At 37.5% G+C, this 26,937-nt stretch overlaps 7 protein-coding genes across 7 annotated transcripts; 6 read left to right on the top strand and 1 right to left on the bottom strand.

Annotated features, from left to right (window-relative positions):
• Window positions 1-177: 177 nt before the first annotated feature.
• N7509_008165 (Zn(II)2Cys6 transcription factor domain-containing protein) lies at window positions 178-2,028 on the top strand (the record flags this gene model as incomplete). Its single annotated transcript, XM_056632802.1, has 2 exons — window positions 178-257; window positions 324-2,028. 2 exons carry the CDS (start codon window positions 178-180, stop codon window positions 2,026-2,028), a joined length of 1,785 nt encoding a protein of 594 aa, XP_056488353.1.
• Window positions 2,029-3,339: 1,311 nt separating this feature from the next.
• N7509_008164 (uncharacterized protein) lies at window positions 3,340-3,549 on the bottom strand (the record flags this gene model as incomplete). The annotated part of the gene is made up of 1 exon (XM_056632801.1): window positions 3,340-3,549. The coding sequence occupies one exon, from the start codon at window positions 3,547-3,549 to the stop codon at window positions 3,340-3,342; it is 210 nt and encodes a 69-aa protein (XP_056488352.1).
• A 15,885-nt stretch (window positions 3,550-19,434) lies between these two features.
• Window positions 19,435-19,881, top strand: N7509_008163 (uncharacterized protein; the record flags this gene model as incomplete). The annotated part of the gene is made up of 1 exon (XM_056632800.1): window positions 19,435-19,881. The coding sequence occupies one exon, from the start codon at window positions 19,435-19,437 to the stop codon at window positions 19,879-19,881; it is 447 nt and encodes a 148-aa protein (XP_056488351.1).
• Window positions 19,882-20,049: 168 nt separating this feature from the next.
• Window positions 20,050-22,202, top strand: N7509_008162 (serine/threonine-protein kinase ripk4; the record flags this gene model as incomplete). Its single annotated transcript, XM_056632799.1, has 5 exons — window positions 20,050-20,373; window positions 20,420-20,519; window positions 20,718-20,809; window positions 20,851-21,524; window positions 21,581-22,202. Coding segments are annotated over 5 exons (1,812 nt in total), but the record flags the coding sequence as incomplete, so codon positions are not given.
• A 145-nt stretch (window positions 22,203-22,347) lies between these two features.
• N7509_008161 (ankyrin repeat domain-containing protein) lies at window positions 22,348-22,783 on the top strand (the record flags this gene model as incomplete). Its single annotated transcript, XM_056632798.1, has 3 exons — window positions 22,348-22,421; window positions 22,485-22,509; window positions 22,574-22,783. 3 exons carry the CDS (start codon window positions 22,348-22,350, stop codon window positions 22,781-22,783), a joined length of 309 nt encoding a protein of 102 aa, XP_056488349.1.
• A 27-nt stretch (window positions 22,784-22,810) lies between these two features.
• N7509_008160 (ankyrin repeat domain-containing protein) lies at window positions 22,811-23,392 on the top strand (the record flags this gene model as incomplete). Its single annotated transcript, XM_056632797.1, has 3 exons — window positions 22,811-22,992; window positions 23,060-23,075; window positions 23,105-23,392. The coding sequence occupies 3 exons, from the start codon at window positions 22,811-22,813 to the stop codon at window positions 23,390-23,392; spliced, it is 486 nt and encodes a 161-aa protein (XP_056488348.1).
• A 2,034-nt stretch (window positions 23,393-25,426) lies between these two features.
• On the top strand, window positions 25,427-26,323 carry N7509_008159 (MBL fold metallo-hydrolase; the record flags this gene model as incomplete). The annotated part of the gene is made up of 1 exon (XM_056632796.1): window positions 25,427-26,323. One exon carries the CDS (start codon window positions 25,427-25,429, stop codon window positions 26,321-26,323), a length of 897 nt encoding a protein of 298 aa, XP_056488347.1.
• Between the last annotated feature and the right edge of the window lie 614 nt (window positions 26,324-26,937).

Raw genomic sequence — 26,937 nt, 5'->3', positions numbered from 1 at the left:
GCCTTTGCAGCGCAACGTGATCGCCCTGCCGCACCAAGAACCTGACCGCCTCACAGTGATCGCCGCCTGACAAATAGACAGGCTGGACAGAGTTAGGCAACTTTGCGCGACCTGCAGTCTCTAGTTGCTTAATCAAGACCAGCGTTCCGAGCAAGAGGCCCCCCGAATCCTGCCAATATGCCCATTTGCCCATCAGCCCTTTTGAAGGGTAGTTCGACCGAGTATTTGAAGTCAAGACAGGGCTGCAAAACCTGCAAGTAGGTGCTTATCCTTAAGAAAATATCATTGTTCGCGGAGAGGACAAAATACTAAACCTCACATAGAATCAGAAAAGTCAAGTGCGGAGAAGAAAAGCCATACTGCACCCGATGCACTAGCACAGGTCGTAAGTGTGAATACGAGGGCACAATCTCTATGGTCGATAACCCTTTTTCATTATCACAAAACATCGTCTGGCGAGAACGCCGGTCTTTTGCGTACTATATTCAGCAGACCGCACCATCTGTTGGTGGTGGGCTAGATGTCACTTTCTGGAGCACCATTATCCCGCAACTTTGTCGGAATGAACCTGCCATGTGGGATGCTATTATTACCATTGGTGCACTATTTGAAAGCCCCGAGCCATGTCCAGATCGTATTTCCATTCGCCGAGGTAATTCTCGCACATTCAATCAAGATCACCGAGACGCGTTATTTTGGTACTCGCGCTCGGTGTCTGCCATTCGTCAGCAGATTGAGCGAGGTCGCCTGGACATGCTTGTCGGGCTGATCAGCTGTTTACTGTTTATCTGCATTGAGTCCATTCAAGGGGGAGTAGAAGAGGCTTCTCAGCTTTATGGTCAGGGGGTGCATCTTATCCTCGCTTTCCGTGCTCAAATAGCTGCCAAAATCGTGCCATCAGCCAACGCCTCCCTGTTAGAGGATGTCATCGTTCCAATCTTCCTTCGTCTAGGATCAATCGCTGTCCCTCTTTCGGCACTTCAAGTCGGGTCTTTACTAGGAGAAATCAAGCATACGCTGGCGCCAGAATTTAATTCTCTCAAGTCTGCTCGAGACGGCATTGTTCTCATAGCTGCAGAGATCCATGGCTTTGAAGGCGAATGCATTGAGTATTTACGAGAACCTGATACCTCCGACAAGCTCCTAACCTTGACACGGCAACAATCAACCCTATCAGCCAGATTAAAGACTTGGCACTCTGCTTTTGTCAACCTAGTTGACTCGCTGCGCAGAAGACGAGACTTGTCACCACAACAGATTGGCATTGGCGCCCTGCTCTTCGCTTCTCACGAGGCGCTGTTAATAATACTGCGTATCTGCTTGTCATCAACAGAAACCGATGCAGACGCATATATACCCAACTTTCAAAATATAGTGGAACAGTCCGAAATTGCTCTTGATGCTACAGCACGACCAGACGGAACACAACCACCATACACAGTTGAACTCAGCGTCGGTTTCCCGCTCTGGTTCACCTGTCTCAGATGCCGCGAACCTAGAATCAGGCGCACGGCACTCGCCTTATTACGCCGAGCTCCTCGGGTGCTGGGGTTCTACAAGACCCGATCCGTGTTCACTTTCGGCGAGCAGGTCATGGCGTTAGAAGAAAGATACGGGATGGCAATGAATTCAATTCAAGCGAGAGCCAGTTCTGCAGTACTGAAATCACCCCACCCACCTAGTAGATATCAACAGGGGAGTCAAGGCACGGGTAGCGAGGTTTCAAAATTCGACCTCAGCACTCTTGTCACCGCCCCGGACGATGCGAATATTGCAAGCATATATTCCATGCCTGCAGGCTTCGAAAACTCAATATCGACATCAATGCTCATCCCGGAAGAGGCACGTATAGGACCCATCAAGATTTTTCGACCAAAAGATGGGCTTCCTCAGGGAACGACAGAAAAAGATATTGCGAAGTGGAAACCAAGCCATGATCAACTCTTTTTGCGACTCACATGGAACGAACGTGATTTGTTTACCGACACTTGGCGGAGAGTCCACAAATACATCCCTACCACTCTTTAACCTGATGAAGGTATGATCAGGGTTGTGAAATTTGATCCGACGCTTATGTTAAATAGTTGACATTCAAATACCTATGCAACGATAGTAGACGCTTAAATAATAAATTTCTTTGTCGTATAAGCACAATATCATCGATAGTTGGATTAGGTACTAGATACGTAAGGAGTTGATTACGCAGGCTTTTGTCCGATAGTCTGAAAAGGCCTTATTGAGATTAGGATGCTGCTTTGGAATTTTAAACAGAGTAATGCAGACATAGATCCGAGATATGATATCCCATTTGCTTAGGTCATCTTGTTTCGACGCGAGGAAGTTCTGCCACGGTTGAAGAAGATTACCGTGGAGCTTGGAATTAGGGAGTCGCTGGGCTGGTGTATTCGTGAAACCGCGGCAGTATTTCGAACCAATCAAATAAACGGATATTCTTTTAAGGATTTTTCGCTGGGCCACTAGTAACATCGCAGATTTGTCCTCGATTTGTCATTGCCAGCAATAATCCAAAGTCTTCAGTCCATGAAGGGATGGCTACGACACGTTTCAACGCGTACGGCGATGAAACCCAGCTGACTGTTCATAATAAAATAAACAACTTCATCAGCCAGCGTTGTTATGGAAGGCTTAGCCCTCTGCAACTTTCCTATATCTTCAAGTCCGTATTTTGGACTAAATTTGGTGAACTGTTGTTTAGTGTTAAACAGAAATTGCAGTACTACTTCAGCCACATAGAGGATTCGGATGGTATCCGTATGAGCAAGAGCCTAGAAGGCTTTTTCATAACTGTGAGGACCTTAGGTACTCACAGAGATCAAGATACGATATAGTGCAGCAGGCAAAGAAAGTAGTAGTGTTCGACAAAAGTAATAGCTTATGGAGAATATAGAGGAAGCTAAGATAGAACTAAGTATATATAGGTGTAGATACCTAAGTGGACGCTATCTACGTCAGGCATCTGCGAATAACTAGTAACAACCCTAGTTCGTTACAACAACTGCAACTCTGTGCGTAACAGAAGGACCACTGTTGGCCTGGGCCACCATCATCCTTTGGTTCGCGCAACGTGGATTTGATGAATGGCGTCTTTTTCTTGAAGTTATGGGGGATTTTAAATTTAGCTTTTCCTTTGTTTTCAGGACATTCGCGGGTGATTGAGCGCTGCCCACTGTCACAATTGGCGCGATTGACTGGTATTGCCTGCCCTCGCATTGACGCACACTCCCAGGTCGGGTGCTCGCCGGCACAGTGGCTGCAATAGAAGACGTTTAAAATAGTATGACTTGGTATGTCCTTGTCTTTGGCATTTTCGGCACAGTTTCATCCGTCCCTCGCAACAGAAGCGCGACGCCTTGTGGATTTGCTTCCCTCATACGATTCCACTGATGATAGCACTGCTGGACTGGTGAATTCGTTTAGGACCAAACATTCCGCCCAGATACCTGGCCGCGTCAGCCAGCCAGGATGCTTAACCTTGGCGCCTTCGCACCATTCGTTCTGTCGAAGCAGTTCAGCTGAGACGTCGGCCATCGTCTCCGGGGCGAGCCTCGTCAACTTCACAGGGATATGGTACGCCACGACTCCCTACAACGGCGCCTGAACCACTAAGCCAGGTCCAAAGGCCCTCAGCCACTCAGGATTCTTGCGATGCAGTTCAGCCCCTGCGGCACTCTTGGCCACTATCACCACATCACCTGATCGTTACTCTTCCCATCAAGCATGCCCCATGCGGCTCCAACCGGCTTCACTAGACACCAAACCGACCCAGAAGTTTATACGTGGGGTCGTATGGGAGAACACAACATCGTTATTGCCGCTCTGGCACCCGGGGTCTATAGAACCACTTCTACGGTGACCACAGCTTCGAGACTTCTTGCCTCTCTACAATATGTAAGTATTGGTCTTTTGGTCAGTATAGACAGTGGTATTGCTTGGCCGGATATGGATCACACTATACGGTTAGGTGATATTATTATAAGCTGGCCCTGTTTATCATAAGTGGCGGCTGTCAGTATAACTTGACTAGGGCTAGATTAGGTAGTAAGTATAAGAGTAAGGAGTTCCTTAGACTTCGTCTAACAGTCCTCCTGAATAAGCTTGCTAGTATTCAGGCTGGTCACTTACTAAAAGACTCCAATATTCTCTACCTCTTTAAGTAATGCTAGAGAGAAATCTGAAGATAGGTAAGAGATCTAAGTAAAATCCTGGCTAATATAATCCTTAAGATACTACTAACCCTGATATCTACTATAAGACTATTATATCTGGTAATATATTGTTAAAGGCGCTGCTGTACGTAACTAAATTATTGCTGATCTTAGCGAGGATTATATCTGCTTTAAGGTAGAAGAGGCTAGCCTGATAAACCACTTCCCTTATCTTGTGATCCTGGGGGATCTATAACTATACTGATTCTTATAATAATGATTAATGATAGTGCGATTCCTTAGCTACTGCTGCTGTATATGCTAAGGAGCTCCTGGCTTATATACCAGCACTGCAGTAGAGGTACAGAAGACTAAGAGAGTACAAGAAGTGTTTTAGTTAGGTAAGTTCTTGTCTTATTTACTAGGCTTGACCTATCTACTAGACAAGACTGAAAAATATTTGAATATAGAATATGTCCTGATAGCTAGTAGTTCAGCAGTGAGTAGATAGTATATAGCAGGCAACAGTTTTAATAAAAGCTGTAACTAATTCTATTAGGTCTGACTAGACCTGTGCAATAGGCCACCTATAGGCTGAAATTTTGTAACCCGCCAATTGGCTAGGTACCTATTTAGCCCCTAAATAATATAAATTTTATAATTTCCTAAGTATATTTCTTAGTAGTATTTTTTAGTATTCTAAAATTATCTTCTTAACTATAGCGAATTATAAAATTCAATTTAATTTAATAAACATATATATAATTGAGCCGAACATATATATTATAATGGGGATTTCCGCTCTCAACATTAGTATCCTAGGGTCATAGTTATGACAGAAGCCTTAGCAATAAGGCCCCTGTTTGTTTCTAGAGAGTAATATTCGAAATTATATTTACCTCTAATCTCTTACACTTTCTCCGGCGCCCCACTAGAAACTAACTATACCATACTAGGTAGTCTCTCTGCTCATCTTGCGACCACTGATGTGATATACCTTCGATGAGTCATTATATGTTACAGTAACTAGTTAACGTAACTTGTATAATAATCCTGGTTGGCTCTCGGTTGCGCTAAGTAGTTAGCTCGTCAGGGGTTATAAAACCGGGGTCGGGACAGGACGCTAACGGCTCGCTGGCTAAGCCGATCTCCCTTATTTAAGGTATAGAACGAACGTCTCTAAAGATATATTAATATCTATCAGTAATCATACAGAGTCTCTATACTATAAAGGAGAATAGGTACAGTATAATCCTTATACGAGCGCTATACATAGTATAAGTATAGCTTACAATATTACTCCTAAGGAGTATAGAAAGCTATATAGGTACAGTCTCTTACTTTATTATACTAAAAAATATTTACCTATAGAGTCTGTAAACTTATAAATTAATACTCTGCTAAGCAATACTATTATAATATACGGTGATTTTTATATAATTCTTAATCTATTAATCTTATTATATATCTATAGAAGTATACTAAGACCCTCTAGCTAAGGCTAAATAATAATTATTGAGATTCTAGAGTGAAGTTGCGTGTATTAAGTAGTATCTAGTATATGAAAGGTTATATATATAAGAAAAGCTATCTACAGTAGACGTAATATACTGTAATAGTACTTTAGGAATAATATCTTTCCCTACCTAGACGAAACTTATCCTTAAGTTTCTTATTTTCAAAAAGAATTTATAAAAGGTCAGAATTAGACATCGCCAGAACCCATATCAACCATAACCTAACCCAACCCAACCCAGCCCAAAATGGGTTTTGGGTCTAATTCTATAACCCATTGATAGGTTTTAGGTTGAGACCCTTAACCTAAACCCACATGGGGACCCAGTGGGTCCCTATTTTGGTATAAACAGGATAAATATGCCAAGCTTTTAAATACGGTCTGTATAAGGTCTGTTTTTAGGCCTTATATATAGGTACTTTTTTTTTTTTTTATAATATTATTATTTTATATTGAATATATATATATTACAGGTTAAAAGGGTTAAAAAAAGTATATTAAAAAATAAAATAAATTACAGAGTTCTATAGTAAAGATAGTAGTAGACCCTACTAGATTATATATATATCTTTACGAAAAGTCTTACTTTTTTAATCACTTTTTTAATACTTAACATTTAGATCCTAAATCTTAAATATAAAATACTTAGTATTATATAAAGCTATATATAAAATATTAAGATCTAAATCCTTCTAGAAAAAAAAGATATAAAAAGATATAATATTAGTATTTAAATACACAACATAAAGATTATGAAAAATTATGTAAAAATTATGCTAAAATAGGTCCAAATGGGTCTAAATGGGTTACCTATTTATAACCCACTAGGTTTTGGGTTGGGTTTTGGGTCGGCATGTTCAACCTAAAATGGGTTATGGCGATGTCTAGTCAGAATCAAACAGTCGCTATATTTGATTTCGGTCAGAACGAATAGTGCTAAGTCGACCCGTACGTTACGTATATACGTGGTTAATATTAGGTATAAATAGCCTTAATTATAAGTAAACAGGTAGGAGCAGATAGCTTTATTTACAGAAAGAGCAGCGGTATATTATTATTGTTAATAAAAGTACGTTACCGGCTACTTTAAAATCTCTTCTTTATTTTATCTATCTCTTTCTTACTATTTCTATCTTACTATCTTTATCTTATTATCTTACTTTAAACTATTCTATACTTCTTTATTATAGGTAAGTTATAATCTAGAGCATTACTTATAAGACAGTGAAGTCCTACAAGCATTAGGGGATGTTTGAATAGCTTCAGTGATTGCCAGAAGAGGAAATAGTATTAGAGGGATACCCTTAGGCTTAGTAATCGAAAGGTCAGATCAAAGAGAGCAAAAGAAGATGTTGTAGAAGATAGGTTTGCCGGGGGGTAGAAGCCCTTTTTATATTGCTCTGGCTAAGCGGTAAGCTAAGCCAGACTAGGCCTAATTAAGCCTCTGGCAGAATATTATTAATAGGCGGTATAGCCAAATAGACTAGGCCTAGATAGGCCTGTAGCAGAACTCCAGAAGCTTAGAATATAGGCCTTGCTTAACAATAGTTAAGGACTTTAACAAACCTTGCTAAGTTTATTAAGCTTAACTATTTTTATTAAGCAGATCCTTAACTAGCTTTGTTAAGCTTAAACTAGTTTTGCTAAGTCTTCTTTATTATGCTTAACTAATTTTTGTTAAGCTATCTTATATTAAGAGCTTTGTATCTTCTTCTTATATATATATATATTCAGAATAATTCTAGAGTATCTAATAAATAGTCTTCTAATAAAGAAAGGTTACTAAGGGACTTCTATAATAAAGAAGTATTTAGGTACTATAAACTATATCTGGGTAGGGCAGGGTAAAGAAGGCTTAGAGATTTCTTAGTTTTTAAAAATAAAGGTATAACCTTATCTCTCTTATATATATAATACTAATTAATTATAGATTTTAGAGTACTATTCTAGTTAAAATCCTCTTTTTATAAAAGTACTAGGAGAAGAAACTACTTTAGTTTACTACTATTAACTAACTACTAATATAACGTTTTAAAGCTCCTAGGCTTAGTAAGATTATCTGTATTATCTGTTTAGTATTCTCTAAGCCCTTAATATCCTCTGCTAAAATAATAAATTACTGCTTATACTCTATTATTAAAATATATTAGTAATTAGCCCTCTAAACCCTTTCTCCTAATACTAAGCTTTTACTTATACTTAACTGCTAGACGTTACCCTATAATTAGGTATTTAAAGTAATAACTACTTACTTTATAGATATAAATTAGATATACTAAGAGGTATTGCTTAGATTTAAGCCAGTAAATAGTATATACAGTAGTTCTAACCTAAGCTAAATTATTCTTTAGATTCTAGAGTAATATTAGATTTAAGATTAGATTTATAGAATTACTACTAATAATATAATAAATAATAAAATAATAATTAAGGCCCTTTAGCAGAGTCTGCTACCTAATATAACTATTATCTAGATTCCCTATCTTATATATATTATCTAGCTAAGTTTAAATAAGCTTCTTAGGAAACTAAAGATATCTCCTTAGAATAAGGATACTAAGACTAGATAGACTAAGTAGTATTCTACTATAGTAAAAAAAGAATATCTAGAACTATAGTATTATAGTAATACTTAATAAGATTTAATATCTAACTATATATATTAATACTAGTCCTTAACGTTATAAGACCTTTCTTTAACTCTAACTAAAAAAACCTTAATTAGTACCTATTTAAGATATTAAGATATATTAGAACTCTACCTTCTTAATACTTTGCTAGGCTAAGTAAATTTATCTATTATTTAAGCCTTTCTATAAGGAATATAATTATACAGAGATACTCTTAACTAATAATAAGTAGTAATAAATTAACTATCTACTTTATATAACTTAGCTATTCTTTAACTATACTACTAAGCTATTAAAAATAAAGGATATTATAACTTATCTTATCTTCAAGCTCTATAATATACTCTTTAATTATCTAGAACAGACAAAAAAGCAGCTTAAACGTAAGTATATTCTATAGAAGTAGTAAATATTAATAGCTTTAGATACTGGTTATAATAAACTTTATATTTATTATATACAGACAGACTATATATAAGGGTATATCTTTACTATTAGTATAATACTAGTATCTAATAGCTAATTTTACTTCTTTCTCTCAGAAGACTAGAATTATAAGTAGTAGATAAGGTACTAAAGATTATTCTAGATAGTATTATCTCTATACTAGATCTATCTCTTAGATAACTAATCTACTTCTAATCCTTAGACTTAGCCTATATCTACTTTATAGCTAAGTAAGATATTAAGTAGTAATTAAAGAGCTATAAAGCCTACAGATAATAAAGTAAGCTAGTATCTAGACAGTAGTATATAATCTCTTCTTAATATTTATTTATAATACTATATACTAATATCTACTATCTAGATCTAATTAAGATTAAGTTACTATAATACTAGTATAAGAATTAATCTTATTTTCCTATAATTATACAGCTTACTTAAGATATACTCTCTATTCTAGTAACCAGTATAGATATTGAATAGCTTTTTAATACTATATATAATATCTATTATTACTAACATAGCTATATAAACTCTAAAATAATTAAGGAATATATATTATTTCTTTATTCAATATAATTTAATCTTAAAGAAGCAGAGATAAAAGAGCTAGAGTAGTACTTTTCCCTACAGAAGATTAAGATAGTCTAAGAACTTAATATAGAGTATCTAGAGAAGATTAAGGTTAAGATAGATAGTATTAGTAATTATAAGAAGGAAGATATAGTAGATCCTAAGGAGAGAGAGAAAATACCTAGCTTAGATAGTTATAATTATAAGGAGCTATAGCTAATATAGTCTCTACTGCTATTGTAATCTCGTTACTCAGAACAAAAGTAAAAGGCTTAGACTAATAATATCTTTAAGGTTTATTAGTAATCAAATTTACTATCTTATAATTAAATTATTATAATCTGCTAGCTCTTAAGTTATAATTTATTTATTAGGATAATAAGTTTATAATATAATATCTAATAAATATAAAGCATTCAATACCTTAGGTAGACCTTGCCAAAGCCCGGGCCGGGCTTCTATAGGGGCCCGCGGCCCGGGCTACGGGCTGCCTTAGCGGCCTGCAGCCTGCGACTAGCGGCCTATAGGCCTCAGTTTTAGGCCTGAGCCCGTAGGCCCTGCAGCCCGCAGGCCGGGCTATAGGCCCCTGAAAAGCCCGTTAGGCCTGCAACCTACCTATTTAGAAAGGAATCCTATGCATAACTTATCAAAAATTTAATCAGTCTTATATATTTCTTACAGCTGTATTAGATTGTTTTTATTTTATATATTTTTATAAGGATTTAGCTCTAAACCCTAGCCTAAGTATTCTATATCTATAGATACTATATAATTTAAAAGAATATAAGTTTAGTACGATACTATTTTAAACTACTTCTAATATTCTAATCTGCTAAAGGATAACTATCTAGGCTCATAGCTCTAACAGCTCCTTATCCCTAATTATTAAGCCGTTATTATTACTGTTCTCTACAGCTATCTCTTTAGTAGTATCTACTATCTTTATAGGTAGACCTGCTTCTCTTCGGTAGAAGAAAGAATTATTACCAAATATATACTTCTCTATCTTCTTTATCTCTCTAAATATAATACAAAAGCGTTTACAGGCAACCGTACACTAGCTATAAATTATAGACTAGGCCTTATCGGAATTAGGCCTAAAGAGGACGTTAAGATTACTAGTAATAATTAGGCTAGTCTACTTTTGCTATCTAACTAAACAAGATAATATCTCTGTTATAGTTCGTAACTAGGCAGCAGTAGGAAAGGCGTAGGCTATCTTACTATACTTTATAGAGGTATAGCCCGATAGCGTCTTAGGGGTAGGTAGCAGATTCTAATAGGCTACTGAGAGTTTCTCCTACTCTTCTGATTCTAGTATATCTAAAGTTATACTATTATTACGTACCCTAATAAACTATAGAAGAATAGTACAGCGATAGATAGTAGCTAGTCTAGTAGAGCTATAAGGGATAGTAGGGAGGCTTAGTTAAATATCCCTAGTATAGCAGACCTATTAGACCTAGGTAGTTAGTAGAGATACTGTATAAGATATTAAGAGTTTTATATACCTACTTTATCTATTTAGTTTTATACTTAGCAGTATCCTCTGCAGTCTATATTATAGTATTAATTCTCTGTACTAATCTATTCTTTTGCTTCTTACCCTATACGGCATAATGTTGTTTAACGTTCTTCTACTAATCAGCGATATAACGGTATATCTTAGGTAAGACCTCTGTACAGTTAAGATTATCTTTATTACAGAGCGAAATAAAGCCTTATAGAATATTTCTGCTATAGCCTATCTGTATAAAATCATCAATATTAATATCGATATACTAAAAGAACGTCTTCTCTCCTGCCTACGTACTCTTTATATAGTACAGAAAAGAGATTAAACAGTAGGCATAATTAGGCCTAAAGTAGATATAGCAGAGATAGTATATAATATCTTAGCGAATAAGCTGCTGGCCAAGAGTATACTATATTACCCGGTTCTATCTAAGACAAGAACAGTTTAGTTGCTAGCAAAAGTAATATTTATATATTTTAATCTTATCCTAGATTAGAGGTATAATACCCCTAGGGTACTCTCTATCCTAATCCTCAGAGAGATAGCTAAACAGACCAGGAATAATAATTAATCTGTTGTACTCTATCTTATCTGGTAGCTGCTTAGCCAGTATACTCTAAGACCTTAGGGTCTTTTCGGAAAAAATACAGTAAATTAGCTTAAGAAGAGTAAGCTAATTATATTTAGTAAAGTTAGTAATTAAAGGCTAAGTTATCGTATAAGCCTATCGGTAAAAGCTACAGTTACTATCAGAGGTTAGATCAGGTTTTGGCTAAAACTAAGGCTTTATTTTTATAATATAGTTAAACAAATCTAAGTACTAATATAGATAGCTGATACGTATAGTTATATTCTTATAGCCTTTACTATTAGTATTTATATCAAATAGCTTAAAGAGCTTAAATATATATTTACGGTAAATTAACTACTTATTAATAAAACTAACTAAATAGATTATCTTCCTAATAGTCTGTAATATTACTAGCTTTATATACAGAGTCCCTACCTTAACAGCAGTATTAATAATCTGATTTATACTACTATATCGAACAGTATATATATAATCAGTAGGTAGCTTTTGTAGGACAACTGCTACTACAGGGCCTAGTTAGACTACTGTTACAGGATCTAGTTATACAGTTATTACTAGAGGAGAAATAGATAATATATCTTCTATTATAGTATCCTCTGGCAGAGGAGGAATCTAAGAGTTACCTATATCTTCTATATTAATATCAGGGTTTAGAGCTAGCATAGGTATATTTAAAACAGTATAAATATAAGGTAAAGCAATAGTAACGTCACTATCGTTATCACTACCGGCACTAGGATTATTGTCTTAGTTATCAGGATTATTATCCTTACCCTACTTATAATAGAAGCAATCTTAGCTAATCTGTAAGTTATAGAAGCAGATCTTTCTAGCTCTAGGTTTTTTAAATTAACATTAATTAACAACCTTTTTAAGATCCCCCTAGGTAATTTGCTTCTGGCTATAATTACCCTGCTTTCTGCCACTAATTTGCTTAATTATAGTATTATTTACAGTATTCCGGATATTATTAAATAGAAGCTTAGCGTTAAGTATCTTACTGAGAATATTAAATATTGATTTTGTACGAAGATAAATCAGAAGAGACTAAGTATAGTTACCCTATTTGCAGATTACTCTCTAGTAAAGGGAATCTATAGTCTTCTGTTAAGCAGTATAGTACTAGATAATCTTAGCTACCTCCTTCTATTTCTCTTTAAATTAATAAACATTATAAGTATCCTTGTAGACCTTATAGTTCTAAGCCTAGGTATAAATATTACAAAGGACCTACTTAATTACATTAAGTTACTTAAATATAATATTATAATAATTATTAATAATATAATAGGTATCTGTCTTTAGAATAGAGCTTAGCTACTGTAGAAGCTCTTTAGTAGTCTTAAAGTACTTATTGCTAATAGTAAGGCTACTAAGGATCTCTGCTAAATCAGAGATTAGAGACAACAGAGCCTCGGTAGTTTAGCAGAGGGCTAGAGATATCTTGTAGCTAAGGCTTTTGTAGCTATAGCTATTGTTAGTATAGCTGTTGTCGGTATAGCTATTATCAGTATTATTAACGGTTTTGATTAGCAAAGGTCTCTCAGAGACTTAGGACAAAATATCCGGCTTAATTACGTCCTAGGACATAAAGAAATACCCTTTTTACAAATAAAGGATAGAACAGAAGGTAGTCCAGGTCTTAGTTTTATTAAATAATTAAAGGTTTCGAAGTAAAAGGGTAAAAGGAAACAAGATAAAAAGGAGAAGTTTAAAGAAGTTAAGTTTTAAATAATATTAAAAGAAGCTTATATATACTTTACAGGCTTTTAATTAGCTAGCTTTCAACAGCCAAAAAGGGAAGTTAGTAATTAAGGAAGGTACGTCTAAAGAGGAAGTCTTCTATAGAAGGAAGGTACAACCTATAACAGAAGAGAAGATACCTTATAAACCAGGCTAGGCTATATCTTTCTGCCAAAAGATAATCCTCTAGGCAGCGGCTGTAGAAAGAGATATCTAGGAAGTACTAACTAAGGTATAACCTAGGACGGAAGGGAAGATACCTTATAAACCAGGCTAGGCTATATCTTTCTGCCGAAAGATAATCCTCTAGGCAGCGGCTGTAGAAAGAGATATCTAGAAAGTACTGGCTAAGGTATAACCTAGGACAGAAGGAAAGATACCTTATAAACCAGGCCAGGCTATATCTTTCTGCCGAAAGATAATCCTCTAGGCAGCGGCTACAGAAAGAGATATCTAGGAAGTACTGGCTATACTAGTAGCGCTGGGAATTATCAGATATAAACTAATAAAGAGGCCTTTAAGATATAAGCCATACTAACCAGATTATAGTATATTTATTAAAAAGATAATATTTAATAATACTAGTAAGGTTACTTTACTAGTATTAGTCTTAGATACTATAGTTATCAGTAGTAAACTTATAATCTTTAGAAGTTCTTACAGATAATACGTCTTTTACAGAAAACGTATATTTTGTAATATATACTGATTAACGTATACCTGCTTATTTTTATATTTAGTAAGGTAAGGATTATTTATCGATTTAATAACAGACCTTTTAAGGCTATAGCACTAATATTTTAGCTAAAACCTATACTTTATAGGGATATTATATCTTGTTAAGGTAGAGGGGGGCTTATCAAAGAATAAGAGATAGACTTAAAGTACAAAACAGAACCTTAGCCAGCAACCGCCTATATAGTTATATAACATAATTACGTTAATCATACCTTAGGCTAAGCTAGTAGTAATTTTGCTCCTAAGTTAAAGATATATATCTTTTACTAATGTATCTATATCTAATTTCTAGCAGAGCCTATACTATAAGACTAAATTAGCTTAATATAGATATTTAATAAAATTAAAAATACTGTTACGATAAGATAATTTACAGGATTTCAAAAATATTATTTATTCTAGGGTAACTTTTATCTCTAGGGAGTTCTTTTTACCAGAAGTTATTATTAAGTACTGATTAAATATCGATTTTAGGCCGAGTATAGTTAATAGACCTGCGGGCTAGCAGACCTACAGGCTGTCCCTATACAGATTAACCCTAGGTATCTGCTTTATCTTAAGCTAGAAGCTAATCAGTATCTAAGAGTTTCTGCTACCTAAACCTAGTTTGTATATCCGCTCTGTAATCTTCTTATTTTCTGATATATAGTCTCTCTACCCTTCTCCCTAATAGCTCTTACTTAAATCCCTGCTAATTTAAATACTAACAATATAATTACTAGGCTTACTACTAGATATACGCTAGGTTTGGCACTAGCTATACCCTATTATCTACTTCCCTATATCCCCAAATATATTAATCAGATATATAAACTAGACAGCCTTAAAGTATTATAAGATACTACCCTAATTATTCTGCTAAAAGCTAAGCTACCCCTATCTTTCTACCCAGAGATAAGTATCTATAATCTTTCTGCTAAAAGACCTACTAGATAAAGAGAGTTTTTAGAGGTTAGCAGGCTTTTTAGAAGCCTACAGGCTTTTTACTAGCCTACAGACTTTTAGACAGCCTACAAAATCTGCTATATCCTTTCTTTCTAATTAATTATAGATCTTAAGCTACTATCTTCTAAATATTTTACACTTTTATAAATAGAGATAAGGCTTTTAAGATATCTAAGCTACTAGCGGCTAGTTCCTACTCTTACTTATATCTTAATTCTCTTAGCTTTTAGCAGACTAGATATCTGTTTTTAATAAAGATACCCTACCAGACTCTTTATTAAATATACCTCTTATAATTCCTATTAATCCCTTACCTAGCAAGGCTTCCTACCTACTTCTACCCTCTGATACACTATCCGATATATACTCAGTTACCCCTTTAGCCAGCACTTTATATCTTCTAAATTAGCTAGAAGGCCTAAACCCTATCCTACAGAAAATTTAATAAGTTACCCTCTACTACAAACGTTGCTATCGTACCTATACTATCTATAATATAACAAAGGATTCAGAGCTTTTTTTATCTTAGTAGCTTTAAACCAACTATAGACGTACAAGCAGGATATACTAGGATACTAAACAGAGCTCTAGCTTATAGTAGGGATTTTAATAAGTAGCAGAGGCAGATTTAGGTATACTAAGAGTACTCTGTTAGGCTTATCAGACTATCCTAAAGTACCCTAAAGATAGTAGTAGTTTAACTACAATAGGCCGTTATTTTAAAGGCCTAAGTTATAAGACTTCTTATAAACAGAATAAGATTAAGAAGTTTATAAAACCGGTAAGCTACCCTATCTATATACTATTCTAATAAATATCTCTAGTTTACTAATTAAGATATTATTTATAGGTTGCTAATTATACTACCTAGATTACTACTGCTTTATAGAACGCTGCTTAACTATATCTTATCTCTTAATTCTATCTCCTATTTTAACTACTTATATATCCTAACTTTATTAAGTTAATACAAATAGTACAACAGATATCTTTAAGGCTTCTGATTCTAAGCCCTAAGGCTGCAAAGCTTAAGCTTAGCCTTACAGTAATATAGTACTAGAAGAAGATACTAGAGTTACTTCCTAGGGAAAATAAGCTTTTAATTACCCTTAACTGCTAGACCTCTCTATTCTAGCAGGCCTTTATAGTAATTACTGCCTATTTTATTAATACTAATTAGAACCATTAAGAGCTCTTACTTAGCTTTAAGTCTCTTTCCGGGGAATATTCAGATCCTAACCTTATAAAGGTCCTAATTATAATTCTGCAGAAGTATAAGCTATTAGACCGGATCCTTACGGTTACTACTAATAATATATCTAATAATAAAATATTAATACAAAGTCTTTACAAATCTAAGGAGCTAGAGCCCTTTTATAAGCAGATACAAATCGTCCAAATTCTATATCTTACATATATTATACAGCTTATATTAAATTAGCTTCTCAGCCGTATAAAAGTATTACTAAAAAATAATATAACTAAGTACTAATTAAATAAGAAGGACTAAGCAATACGTAAAAATCAGAGGAAAAGAGAGATTACCTATACTCTTAAGAAAGTAAGTATTAATCCTTTCCTTATATTAGAGAAAGACTAAATACTAATATACTATATTTCTAGGTTTACAGTCTTATAATCTATATTAATACAAACTCTAAACGTTATAAGAGCTTTCTGAATCTCTAGCCTGATTAACACAGGATTCTTCTAATTTAAGATATTAGAATATACTAGAACTCTACCTTTCTAATACTTTACTAAGCAAAACATCTATAGCTTTTCTTTAATTAATTCTATCTTAAAAAGAATACCTTATACCTTATACTTAATCAAGAGCAATAGCGCTAAGTAGATTATCTTCTTTAGATTACAGATCCTTTCTTTAAATATACAACAGCCCTCTCTAGAACAAAGGATATTATAATTTATTTAGTCTTTATAATTTATAATTAGCTATTTGATTATCTAGAGAAATCTATTAATTAACTTAGCAGAAAAAAAGTTTCTTAGAAGAAGCTAATACTTACTGCTCTTAAGGCTGCACAGGAAAAGCTTAATAAATACTATTCTAAGACTTATAACTCTTATAGTAATCTTTTTGCTATTACAATAATCCTTTATCCTTAGAAAAAATTAAGATTCTTTACTACCCGTAAATAGGTATAAGGCAAAAATAATCCTATACCCTAGGACTACAGATATTAACAATATCTACAGCAGTATTTTAAGACCTATAAAAACCGACAACTTAATATCCAGACTAATAATCTATATAAGAATAGCTCTAATTATAAAAGCTTTAATAATATTAAGTATTTAGTTAAAAGCTCAGTAGTAGGAGATCTACAGCAAAATAATTAGAATAAAGTCAGTCAGTATCTTAATACAGGTCTGTCTCTAATTATTCAATATAAGAAAAGCTATTACTAAGTATTTATAGGAATACAAAAAGCAAAGAGTATTCTAACTTACTAGAAGGATTATTAATAAGAATATCCTTTACTTATATATCTTACAAAGGACTTTCTTACTGCCCCTATAACTAGTGCAGGTATTAAGCGCCTATTCAACTCAGCTTATAATATTTACTATTATCGACGTAGCTCACTGAATCCTACAATAATTCAGGATCTTATAATGCTAAATTATACCTCTGATTTTAAGAATAAAACTGCAGATTTAATAATTTAAGAAGTATATCTCTTACAACAAGATATAGAAGTAGAGCAAGAGGAAAGAAGAGTATCAGAAGAGAAAGATAAGCTAGAGCCTATTAGTAATAATCAGGAGAAGGATATAGCTTAGGTTAAACAAGCCTCAGTAGTAGCTGTAGCAGATTAATTACTTAGTATACAGAGGACTATTACTTATAGATCTAAGCCTAAACAAGATAATTATTCTGACTCAGGATTACTTCCTCTACCAGAGACTCAGCTTTAAGTATTAGGCAGGAGCCGTAAACAGGCAAGACGCTATAAACCGTACTAGTTAGACTTTAATAAAATTCTCTTTTTAAAACTATAATATATATCTTTAAGCTTTAATCATTACAATACAATACCTTAGAAATATGAATAACTTATGCACTATCAAATTTTCTAGTGTTTGTCTTGTTTACAGGCCCGTGGGCCGGGCCCGAAAGCCTGCAGGCCTTAGATTGAGGCCCGAGCCCGTGGGCCGGGCTTTACTAGCGGCCCGAAGCCCGTTACTAGCGGCCCGTGGGCCTTAGGTATAGGCCTGAGCCCGTAGGCCGGGCTATCCGGCCCGCCAAATTAGCGGCCCGGATAGGCCCGAGCCCAAAAGCCCGCGGGCTTTGGCAAGGCCTAACCTTAGGATAGTAAACTTATACCTTAAATTACAAGCAGGAATTTTATAATTCTAGAAGTTATATAAGCTTAGTATATTTACACTATTTACACTAAAATAGGGACCCAGTAGGTTCCTATATAGGTTTTAGGTTAAGGGTCTCAACCTAAAACCTATCAATAGGTTATAGAATTAGACCTAAAACCTATTTTGGGCTAGGTTGGGTTGGGTTGGGTTATGGTTAACATGGGTTCTGGCGATGTCTAAATAGAGCTATAATCTTTCCTTATCTCTGCTACAGTAGTTCTCTGCTTTAGGGACTATTAAGAGCCGCCTCCTTACCTCCTTGCAGCGGATAAAGCTGGCCAGATATTTAGAGCTTAGTCTAGACAGTAATACTAGGGTCGTCGGATCTTTTCCGGCTTTTACCGCGAAAGGATTTACTATAAAACTTTTTTTAAGTTAGTTTGAAAATGTACAGGATCGGCTACTACTGTAATCTTTTATTGTAATTTCGTTAGATACATTAATAGTTACAATATAGACGGAAATATTACCTAATTTGTATTAGTAGGTCTCTAGTGGGGTGGAGAGAGGGAGAGAGGGAGTGTGTGTGAGAGAGAACAGAGGTAAATCTGATTTCGAATATTACTGTAGCGGAGATAGACACCTACCACTACTCCGTACAGTACGTCCCGAAACTGGTGCCACCACTTTCACTTCTTAAACTGTTTCGCAATATCGATTAGCTAAGCACAGTAGTCTATATTAGGAATAGCCTCGGATTATTGATCTTCCTGTGTATTCAAAGAATACTACATAATACGTATCACACTCGAATTATAATACGACGCTTTGGTTTTGCTACCGTTTTGACGATCCAACAGCAACTAGAAGCTTCCACCGTATACAAAAACAGACTAAGCTGATCAGGTTCACGAATTTTTAACTTAGACTGGCTGGTATTTTTCTTTTGCTGGACATATTTTCTGAGTACGATTAGACACATTCAATAGCCTTCCGTTGAGACATCCTGAAGAATCCGTTGAAAAGATCTTGTGCATCATCTACACTCCCCACCCGCGCGGTCATCGGCCTGCTCTATATCCCTCTACCCCACCCTTTCTTCGTCTCTTAGTCGACAAGCCTTTGTTCCACTGTAAGCTGTTTATTGACCTGACCGTGAAAGAATGCTTAATTCCGATCGTTCGAGCGGACGTTGCTGTCTGACTGAACCAGAACGTCGCATAACCGATTCCACAATGATGAAGAGAAATAGAGGAATTAGTGACAATAAAGAAGCTGTGAACAGCAAGACAAAGAGGAGGAAGCCAGATCCGGTGTTGCATTCGACACTGCTGACCCATAATGATTATAACGTGGGATGGATCTACGCTCTGTCAAAGGAGCAGACTGCGGCAACCGCCATGCTGGATTGGAGACATGCCGATCTCCCAAATCCACCGAATAACCCAAACACTTATACCCTCGGGTCCGTTGGCAAACACGACGTCGTCATAGTTTGTCTACCCAAAGGACAGATCGGTAACAATTCAGCGGCGACCGTTGCAACTAGCATGATTTCCACTTTTCCTTCTGTCAAGTTCGGCATGATGGTTGGTATCGGCGGCGGTGTTCCGCCGAAAGTTCGACTTGGTGATGTGGTGGTCAGTACACCCGTAGGCCAGTTTCCAGGCGTGGTCCAATGAGACTTTGGCAAGGCAAAAGGAGATGGTTTCACACGGACCGGGTCACTAAACAATCCATCTACCTCACTGCTTACAGCTTTGACGAAACTAGAGACAGAACATAAATTGGCTGGGTCCAAGATACCAGGGTATTTGGAGGATTTGAGGAAGAAGTGGCCAAGACTAGCACGGAAGTATCTGAAGTCAGACTCACTTGAAGATATCTTATTCGAAACCGGTTATAGCCATATCAGCGAAAGGACAATAGATTCCGGAGTGGCCATCGATTTGGATGATGGAATTGAGGAAATAGGGAGCTGCCTCTCCTGCAATAGGACTAAAGTTGTGAAGAGGAGACCGAGAGATATGTGTGTGCACTACGGACTCATCGCATCGGGCAATCAGGTCATCAGAGATGCTACTTTTCGAGATAAACTCAACAAGGATCTTGGTGGCAATGTTCTTTGCTTCGAAATGGAAGCAGCAGGACTAATGAACAACTTCCCCTGCATTGTAATACGGGGGGATTTGTGACTATGCGGACTCGCATAATAACAAGTACTGGCAGGAGCATGCAGCAGCTGTCGCGGTGGCCTTTGCGAAGGAAATTCTCTCTGTGGTGCCTCTGCAAGAGGTAGATCAGATGCCTACCATCAAAGGTAATGTCCCCCTCTAGATATAATTTTAGAGTCATCTCTTCACATTGCTGGTTGTCAATGCTGTAGGATAGTGACCAAGATGTCGAGGACACCAGGAATTGATTAAAGGAATCAACACCATGCGACCATACTATCTGTACTGTACTAACGAAAGGTAGTTCTGAATAACGTCCATGATAGCATCAAGACAATTTCCAGAGACCTTGACACTTTCACACGACGACAAGATGATCAAGATCATCAACTCATCTTCGATTGGCTCACCTCAACTGACTATTCCTCTCAGCAGAGTGATTACATTAGAAGAAGACAGAACAGAACTGGGGAATAGCTGTTAAAGTCAACGGAATTCCAGGACTGGTTTAACCAAACCAAGCAAACCCTATTCTGTCCCGGAATCCCAGGGGCGGGAAAGACAATTGCTACCTCCATTTTCGTTGAACACCTGTATAAAAGGTTTCTCCATGATGCATGTGTGGGCATTGCATATATGTACTGCAATTTCCGGCAACAGCATAGGCAACAGCCTCAAAACCTCCTCTCGAGTATACTAAAGCAATTAGCTAAGCGACAATCCTCTTTGTCTGACTTCGTGAAAAAACTTTACGAACCCCACAAAAAGAAGGAAACCCGTCCGTCTTTAAATAAAATCTCAAGCACCTTACACTCCGTTGTTGCGGAGTACTCGAAAGTCTTCATAATAATCAATGCGCTAGACGAATGTCAATTTGCAGACGGAGTTCGGTCTCAATTCATATCACAGATATTTGACCTTCAAGCCAAAACAAAAATTAGCACGAAGTTTTTAGCAACGTCACGACCAATCCCAGAAATAAAGGCGGCATTTGAAAGAAGAAAGAGCAAATTGCTAGAGATCCGCGCTAAGGACGAAGACATCCAGAGCTATCTTCATGACCATATATCACAGCTACCGTTTTTTGTCTCAAACAGCCCCGAGCTTGAATATGAAATAAAGACTGCAATCATCAGCACAGCTGAGGGAATGTAAGTCTGCTTGTCGTCCGGGTTTCGTGGGAAATGTTTTTTAATTATATCTTTAGATCTCTTCTCGCTAGGCTTCATCTGGATTCCTTACAGGACAAAGTGTCCCCTATGCAGATTGAGGTTGCCTTGAAAAGTTTTGCTAGAGGGTCAAATGCCTACCAGCAAGCATATCATGAAGCCATGAAGAGAATTCAGGGCCAGAAAGAGGGCTTCGTGAAACTTGCTTTTAGGGTTCTTTCATGGATTACATGCTCTAAAAGGCCTTTGGTCACCCTCGAGCTACAGCACGCTCTAGCTATTACAGACGGTGCTTTAGCACTTAACCTGCGTAATCTGACAGAGATTGGACTGATAGTCTCCGTATGCGCTGGTTTAGTCACTGTTGACGAAAAAAGTGACATCATCCGCTTTGTCCACTACACAACACAGGAATATTTCGAGCGGACCTGGAGCACATGGTTTCCTAATGCCCAGACAGATATCACAAAGACATACGTTACCTACTTATCATTCGCTACTTTCGAGACTGGTTTCAGTCTGAACGAAAAATACTTTGAGGCGAGATTGCAGTCAAATGTTCTTTATGACTATGCAACGCGAAACTGGGCACATCGTGCCCGTGCATCTTCAATTGAGGGCGGAAAGTTGATTATATATCTCCTGGAGAGCGAAGCTTAGGTGTCTGCCTGTAGCCAGGCCATGATAGCATCCAGGCGTTTGGGATTTGTTAGTTGGGACTGTAGTCAAACGCGGATGACAGGGTTGCATCTCACAGGATACTTCGGGCTGAGGGAATCCATGAAAATTCTGCTCAGCAGGCAGTATGAACCAAACTCCGTCGATAGCAGCAGTAATACGCCGCTATTGTGGGCGGCGTGAAATGGACATGAAACAGCGGTGAAGCTGCTTCTTAGTACGGACATCAACCTTGAGTTAAAGATAAGTTGTTCGGTCAGACAGCGCTATAGTGGGCGGCACAGAATGGGTATGAGACGACAGTGAAGCTGCTTCTTACTAAGGACATCAATCTTGAGTCAGAAAATAATTAGGGTCAGATACCATTACTATGGGCGGCACGCAATGGGCATAATATGATAGTGAAGCGATTACTAGTCAAGAATGTTAACCTCGAGCTAAAGGACAAGATATACGGTCAGACCCTGTTATCATGGGCGGTATACAACAGGCATGAAGGGACAGTTAAGCTGCTTCTTAGTACGGATATTAACCTTAAGTCAAAAGACAAGTTATTCAGTTAGATACTGCTATTATGGGTGGCACAGAATATGTATAAGGTGATAGTGGAGCTGCCTCTTAGCAAGGACCCTAATCTTGAGTCTAAGGACAAGAAAGGTCAGACTGTGCTCTCATTAGTTGCACGGGATGGGCATGAGGCAATAGCGAAACTGCTTCTTAGTAAGAATGCTGATCTCAAATCTAAGAACGAGAAAGATATAATACTGCTATTGTAGGCGGCAGAGAATAGACATAAGGCGACATCAAGGGTGCTTTTAGAAGAAAATACTAATATTGAGTCTAAGGATGATCGGGGTTGGACGCCACTATTATTTGCGACATAGGGTGGCCATAAGGCGACAGTGAGGATACTTCTAGACAAGAACCCCAACATCAACTCTACGGACATTTGGGGTCAGACGCCGCTATCATTGGCGGTACGGAGAGATTATGAGGCGGTTATTAAGCTGCTGCGCGAGAAGGGTGGCGTGGAAGGGGACCTGGACGACGGGGAAACAGTCTTAGTGGCAGTTGTACACTGGCATGTACATATGTGTAAGTATTACCCAGAACCACTTAAACCCTCACTGGCCAGGATTCTCAGTGCAGGTACAATGACGGTCCAAAAATGAGGGACAACCAGCTTTTGTGCATTGTTTGCGATCATGGAGTTTGCTCAAGTTGTATTACGGCCTTTCTATACTCCCATTCGCCGCTATTGTATCTTAGCAAAATCAACAATAATTTACTAACTTTGTAGATATACAGCTCAAGAACCAGAGAAGATAAAAATATATAGAGAGGATTTCAAGGGTACTTGACTATATATAAAATTTAAATACTAAATTTGAAGTAAATCACTGACATAGAAGATAAGCTCAAGGTTACAATTGCAAGTATAGAATCTTAGCCTAGTATTTTATGTTTTAGGAGTAAGACATACTGGCTACCCTATGTTATAATAAAATAATAACTATAAAGGTTTATCTTAGGTTTTCTGTTTGCTTTTTTGTTTTCTTTATTTTTAACTAAAGGATTAGTTCTCTGTAGGAAATCAATACCCTACAGCCTTATTTCTTAATTTTGGCTAAGGGACAGCTAATGTTCTAGAGAGGGTAATATATAGTAGGGGAATTACTCTAGTGATATTAGGTAATATTATAGGCCTTAGGCCTTATTTCTATTTTGTATATAAGCTCTTAGTGATAGTTATCTTACTACTACCTACTGGTTAGGTTAATATTATCGTTTCTTATTGCAGATTACGTATACTAGTAGCGACAGAGCTCGGATACTCTGAATATACTACCTCTAGGGTTCTGCCTAGCCTCTATAATACGTGTACCCTGTAGGTGTGGTATTGTCTCTCTCGTTTCTCTCCCCTTGTCTGCAGTGTGCAGACTGCCATTGAGCATTCCCATCTTTCAATATAACTAGGAATTATAGTCTACTAGTAGGTTTTGTAGATCTAGATCTAGTAGTAGACTTATAGTAGAAGAGCTCTATAAGATTATCTATAATGACAGTATTAGTAGAAGGCTAAGAGAGGAAAAAAAAAAACTAAGATCTGTAGGGTTGTAAGGTAAGTAGAAATACAGTTAAGAAGAGAATTCTAGTAGAGGTTAGAAAACCCCTATATAAATCTTTCTCATATAATAACAATATCGAAGCCTCTGAATATAATAGCTCTGATTGCTTTAGCCTACGGAGCGGGGTGTCGGGAGCACACACGACGGGCCAATCATCGGGCTAAGAACACCATTGAGCCCCTGAGTGAACACGGACTAGGGTATAGGGAGCGGTGGGGCCATACTGAGGCGGAAACCCTAAAAGCAAATGCATAGCATTCCCCTCGCCCCCGTGGGATGGAGTTAGAGGATATATACCCTCAAAGTAAAATCCTCGCGTGGTACTTACTTAGACGCACCTCAGGAGGACAGGAGCACGGCTAAGGCAGGCAGCTCAACCAATCAGGCGACGAGTAATTCGAGCGAGGGCTAGCTGGATTATGTACTAGGGTCTCAGAGATGCTCAGGGACGGTCCGGTCAGCCCAAGCCAGCGGAACTGGAGAGCTTCATGAGCTCTACGGCCTCTACAGTTCCGCAGTTCTCTGTACCTGTATCCTATAATGGTCCACTATACTACCTATCTATACGGACGGCGCGGAATTGTCCGTTTATGCCTATAGGCAAGCTGTCCGACCCGTAGTAATCCGCTCCGTCTGTGCCGAGGTCTCCTCTCGGCTTAGAAAATCCGAAGCCAGATATAATATGCTCATCTTTTACAAATTGTACCGAGGTCAACCGCGCATGTCACTCCTTTCGAGCTATGTTCCCATGTAGGCGTGAGATCAACTGCGAGCTCGGCGAACATCAACGACAGTTTTTCCTCTTTCTAGTTGGCTATTTCTGGACGGTAATTACAAGATAGCGTGAGAGGTATGTATACGTAATCAAATTTCTGAGGAAAATAAACAAGCTAAGGAGTGAAAATGGGATTAGTAATTACCATCGGCAAGATGATTATTCAACAATCCGTTGACAGGGTTGTACTTTCTGTGGACTAGCATCGCTGCTCACCGACATTTAAACCGATCAAATCACGGAAATAAATCGAGATATATGCCTTCAAACTTATTATATGAATTTTACTTGAAAAATTCACCATGTCAGACTCACTTCAAGTCGATGTATATGTTGCGCCAGTCATACCAGCAGTGACTGGACATCAAGACCCTGCAAAAACAATGTGGTCGCCCATCTGCTGCACCCTCATTCAGGGCCCAACATCCGCGGTGCTCGTCGATACCCCGACCACGACAGAGCTAGCAAAAGGTCTTGCTGAATGGGTGAAACGCACGGCATGCGGGAAGAAGCTTCGATACATATACACGACTCATGCTCACGGAGATCATTTCTTTGGTAATCCTGTTATTGTTGAAGAGTTTCCTGGGGTCGAATGTGTTGCAACGTCGTTCGTTGTTAATGGAATCAAGAACGATCAATTGTCAGAAGAGCGCCTTGCTCGGTGGAACAGGCTGTTCCCCAACAAGCAGATATCGGAAAATCAGATCGTGCCCAATGCTCTCCCACCTAATGGGGAGTTCTCGATTGATGGATATAGTCTGTTCGGCGTCGATGTGGCTCATTCAGACACGCAATTTTCCTCATTTCTACACGTACCTAGCCTCGAACTGGTCGTTGCCGGGGACATTGTTTATGGTGAATGCTTCCAGCATCTGGGCGAGGCTAATACGACCGATAAAAGGAAAAAATGGCTGGATGCACTCGACCAGATTGCCTCCCTCAAACCAAGCATCGTCGTTCCTGGTCATAAAAGGTCGTCTCAGTCTGACGGACCGTACCTCATCGATGCAACGAGGCAGTACATTCTGGCCTTTGAGAGGTATTTGGAGAAATTTGAAGACGCGGACAAGGTTGAGGAAGCCATGAAATTTCTCTATCCAAATAGATGGAACGATTTCATACTCGATTTTAGCGCGAAGATGTCTGTGGAGCAACATTTGTTGACCAAAACGAAGGCCACAACAAGCATGATCTGAAATGGATTACCAGGATTATCCGCCAATAGTAGGTCTGAAATACTTTAGGACACTTATTTAAACTCATTACGCTTACGTTCTACTTTTTTTTTTTATTGTGTAAACGTCCTCGGTAGCAATTTAATTGAATATGGTACCTATCAAAATCAATCTGTGGGGCGCTTACGTAATCCATTCTGCGAAATATTTCGTGGGCAGGATTCCTAACTATTAAGTAAACCCTGAGATGTCCCAGGAACACTTCCATCCTGGAGGAACAACTAGGCTTCTCTTTATCTGTAGAGTCGTACAAGGCATAAGAGAGACATGCTTAGCATGGAAAAGATTGAGTGCCAAGTTACAGCGTTCAGAACTCGAGAATAATTAGCAAGTCCCAGAGCCCTTCCGTGTGCTGATGCCCAACCTCACCACAGATTATTCTGTGACTAGCGAGCTTTCAAAATACACTTACGCGTGCCCAAACCTACAGTCAATCTACGAAGGCACAAGTTTATTCTCTCTAAGACATACAGCTTAACAATTTACAGGGACTAAATATCAATATCCACATTCAGCAAGCCGATTCTTTTCAAGATGAGCTTAAAGTATATTCCTATTGCACCCACTTGGGCCTG

Source organism: Penicillium cosmopolitanum (genome assembly GCF_028827165.1).
Source record: "Penicillium cosmopolitanum strain IBT 29677 chromosome Unknown utg000008l:1.0-4398992.0:1.0-4402845.0, whole genome shotgun sequence".
NCBI lineage: Eukaryota > Fungi > Ascomycota > Eurotiomycetes > Eurotiales > Aspergillaceae > Penicillium > Penicillium cosmopolitanum.
The sequence above is the reverse complement of the archived record's forward strand: the minus strand, read 5'-3'. Positions and strand labels throughout refer to the sequence as shown.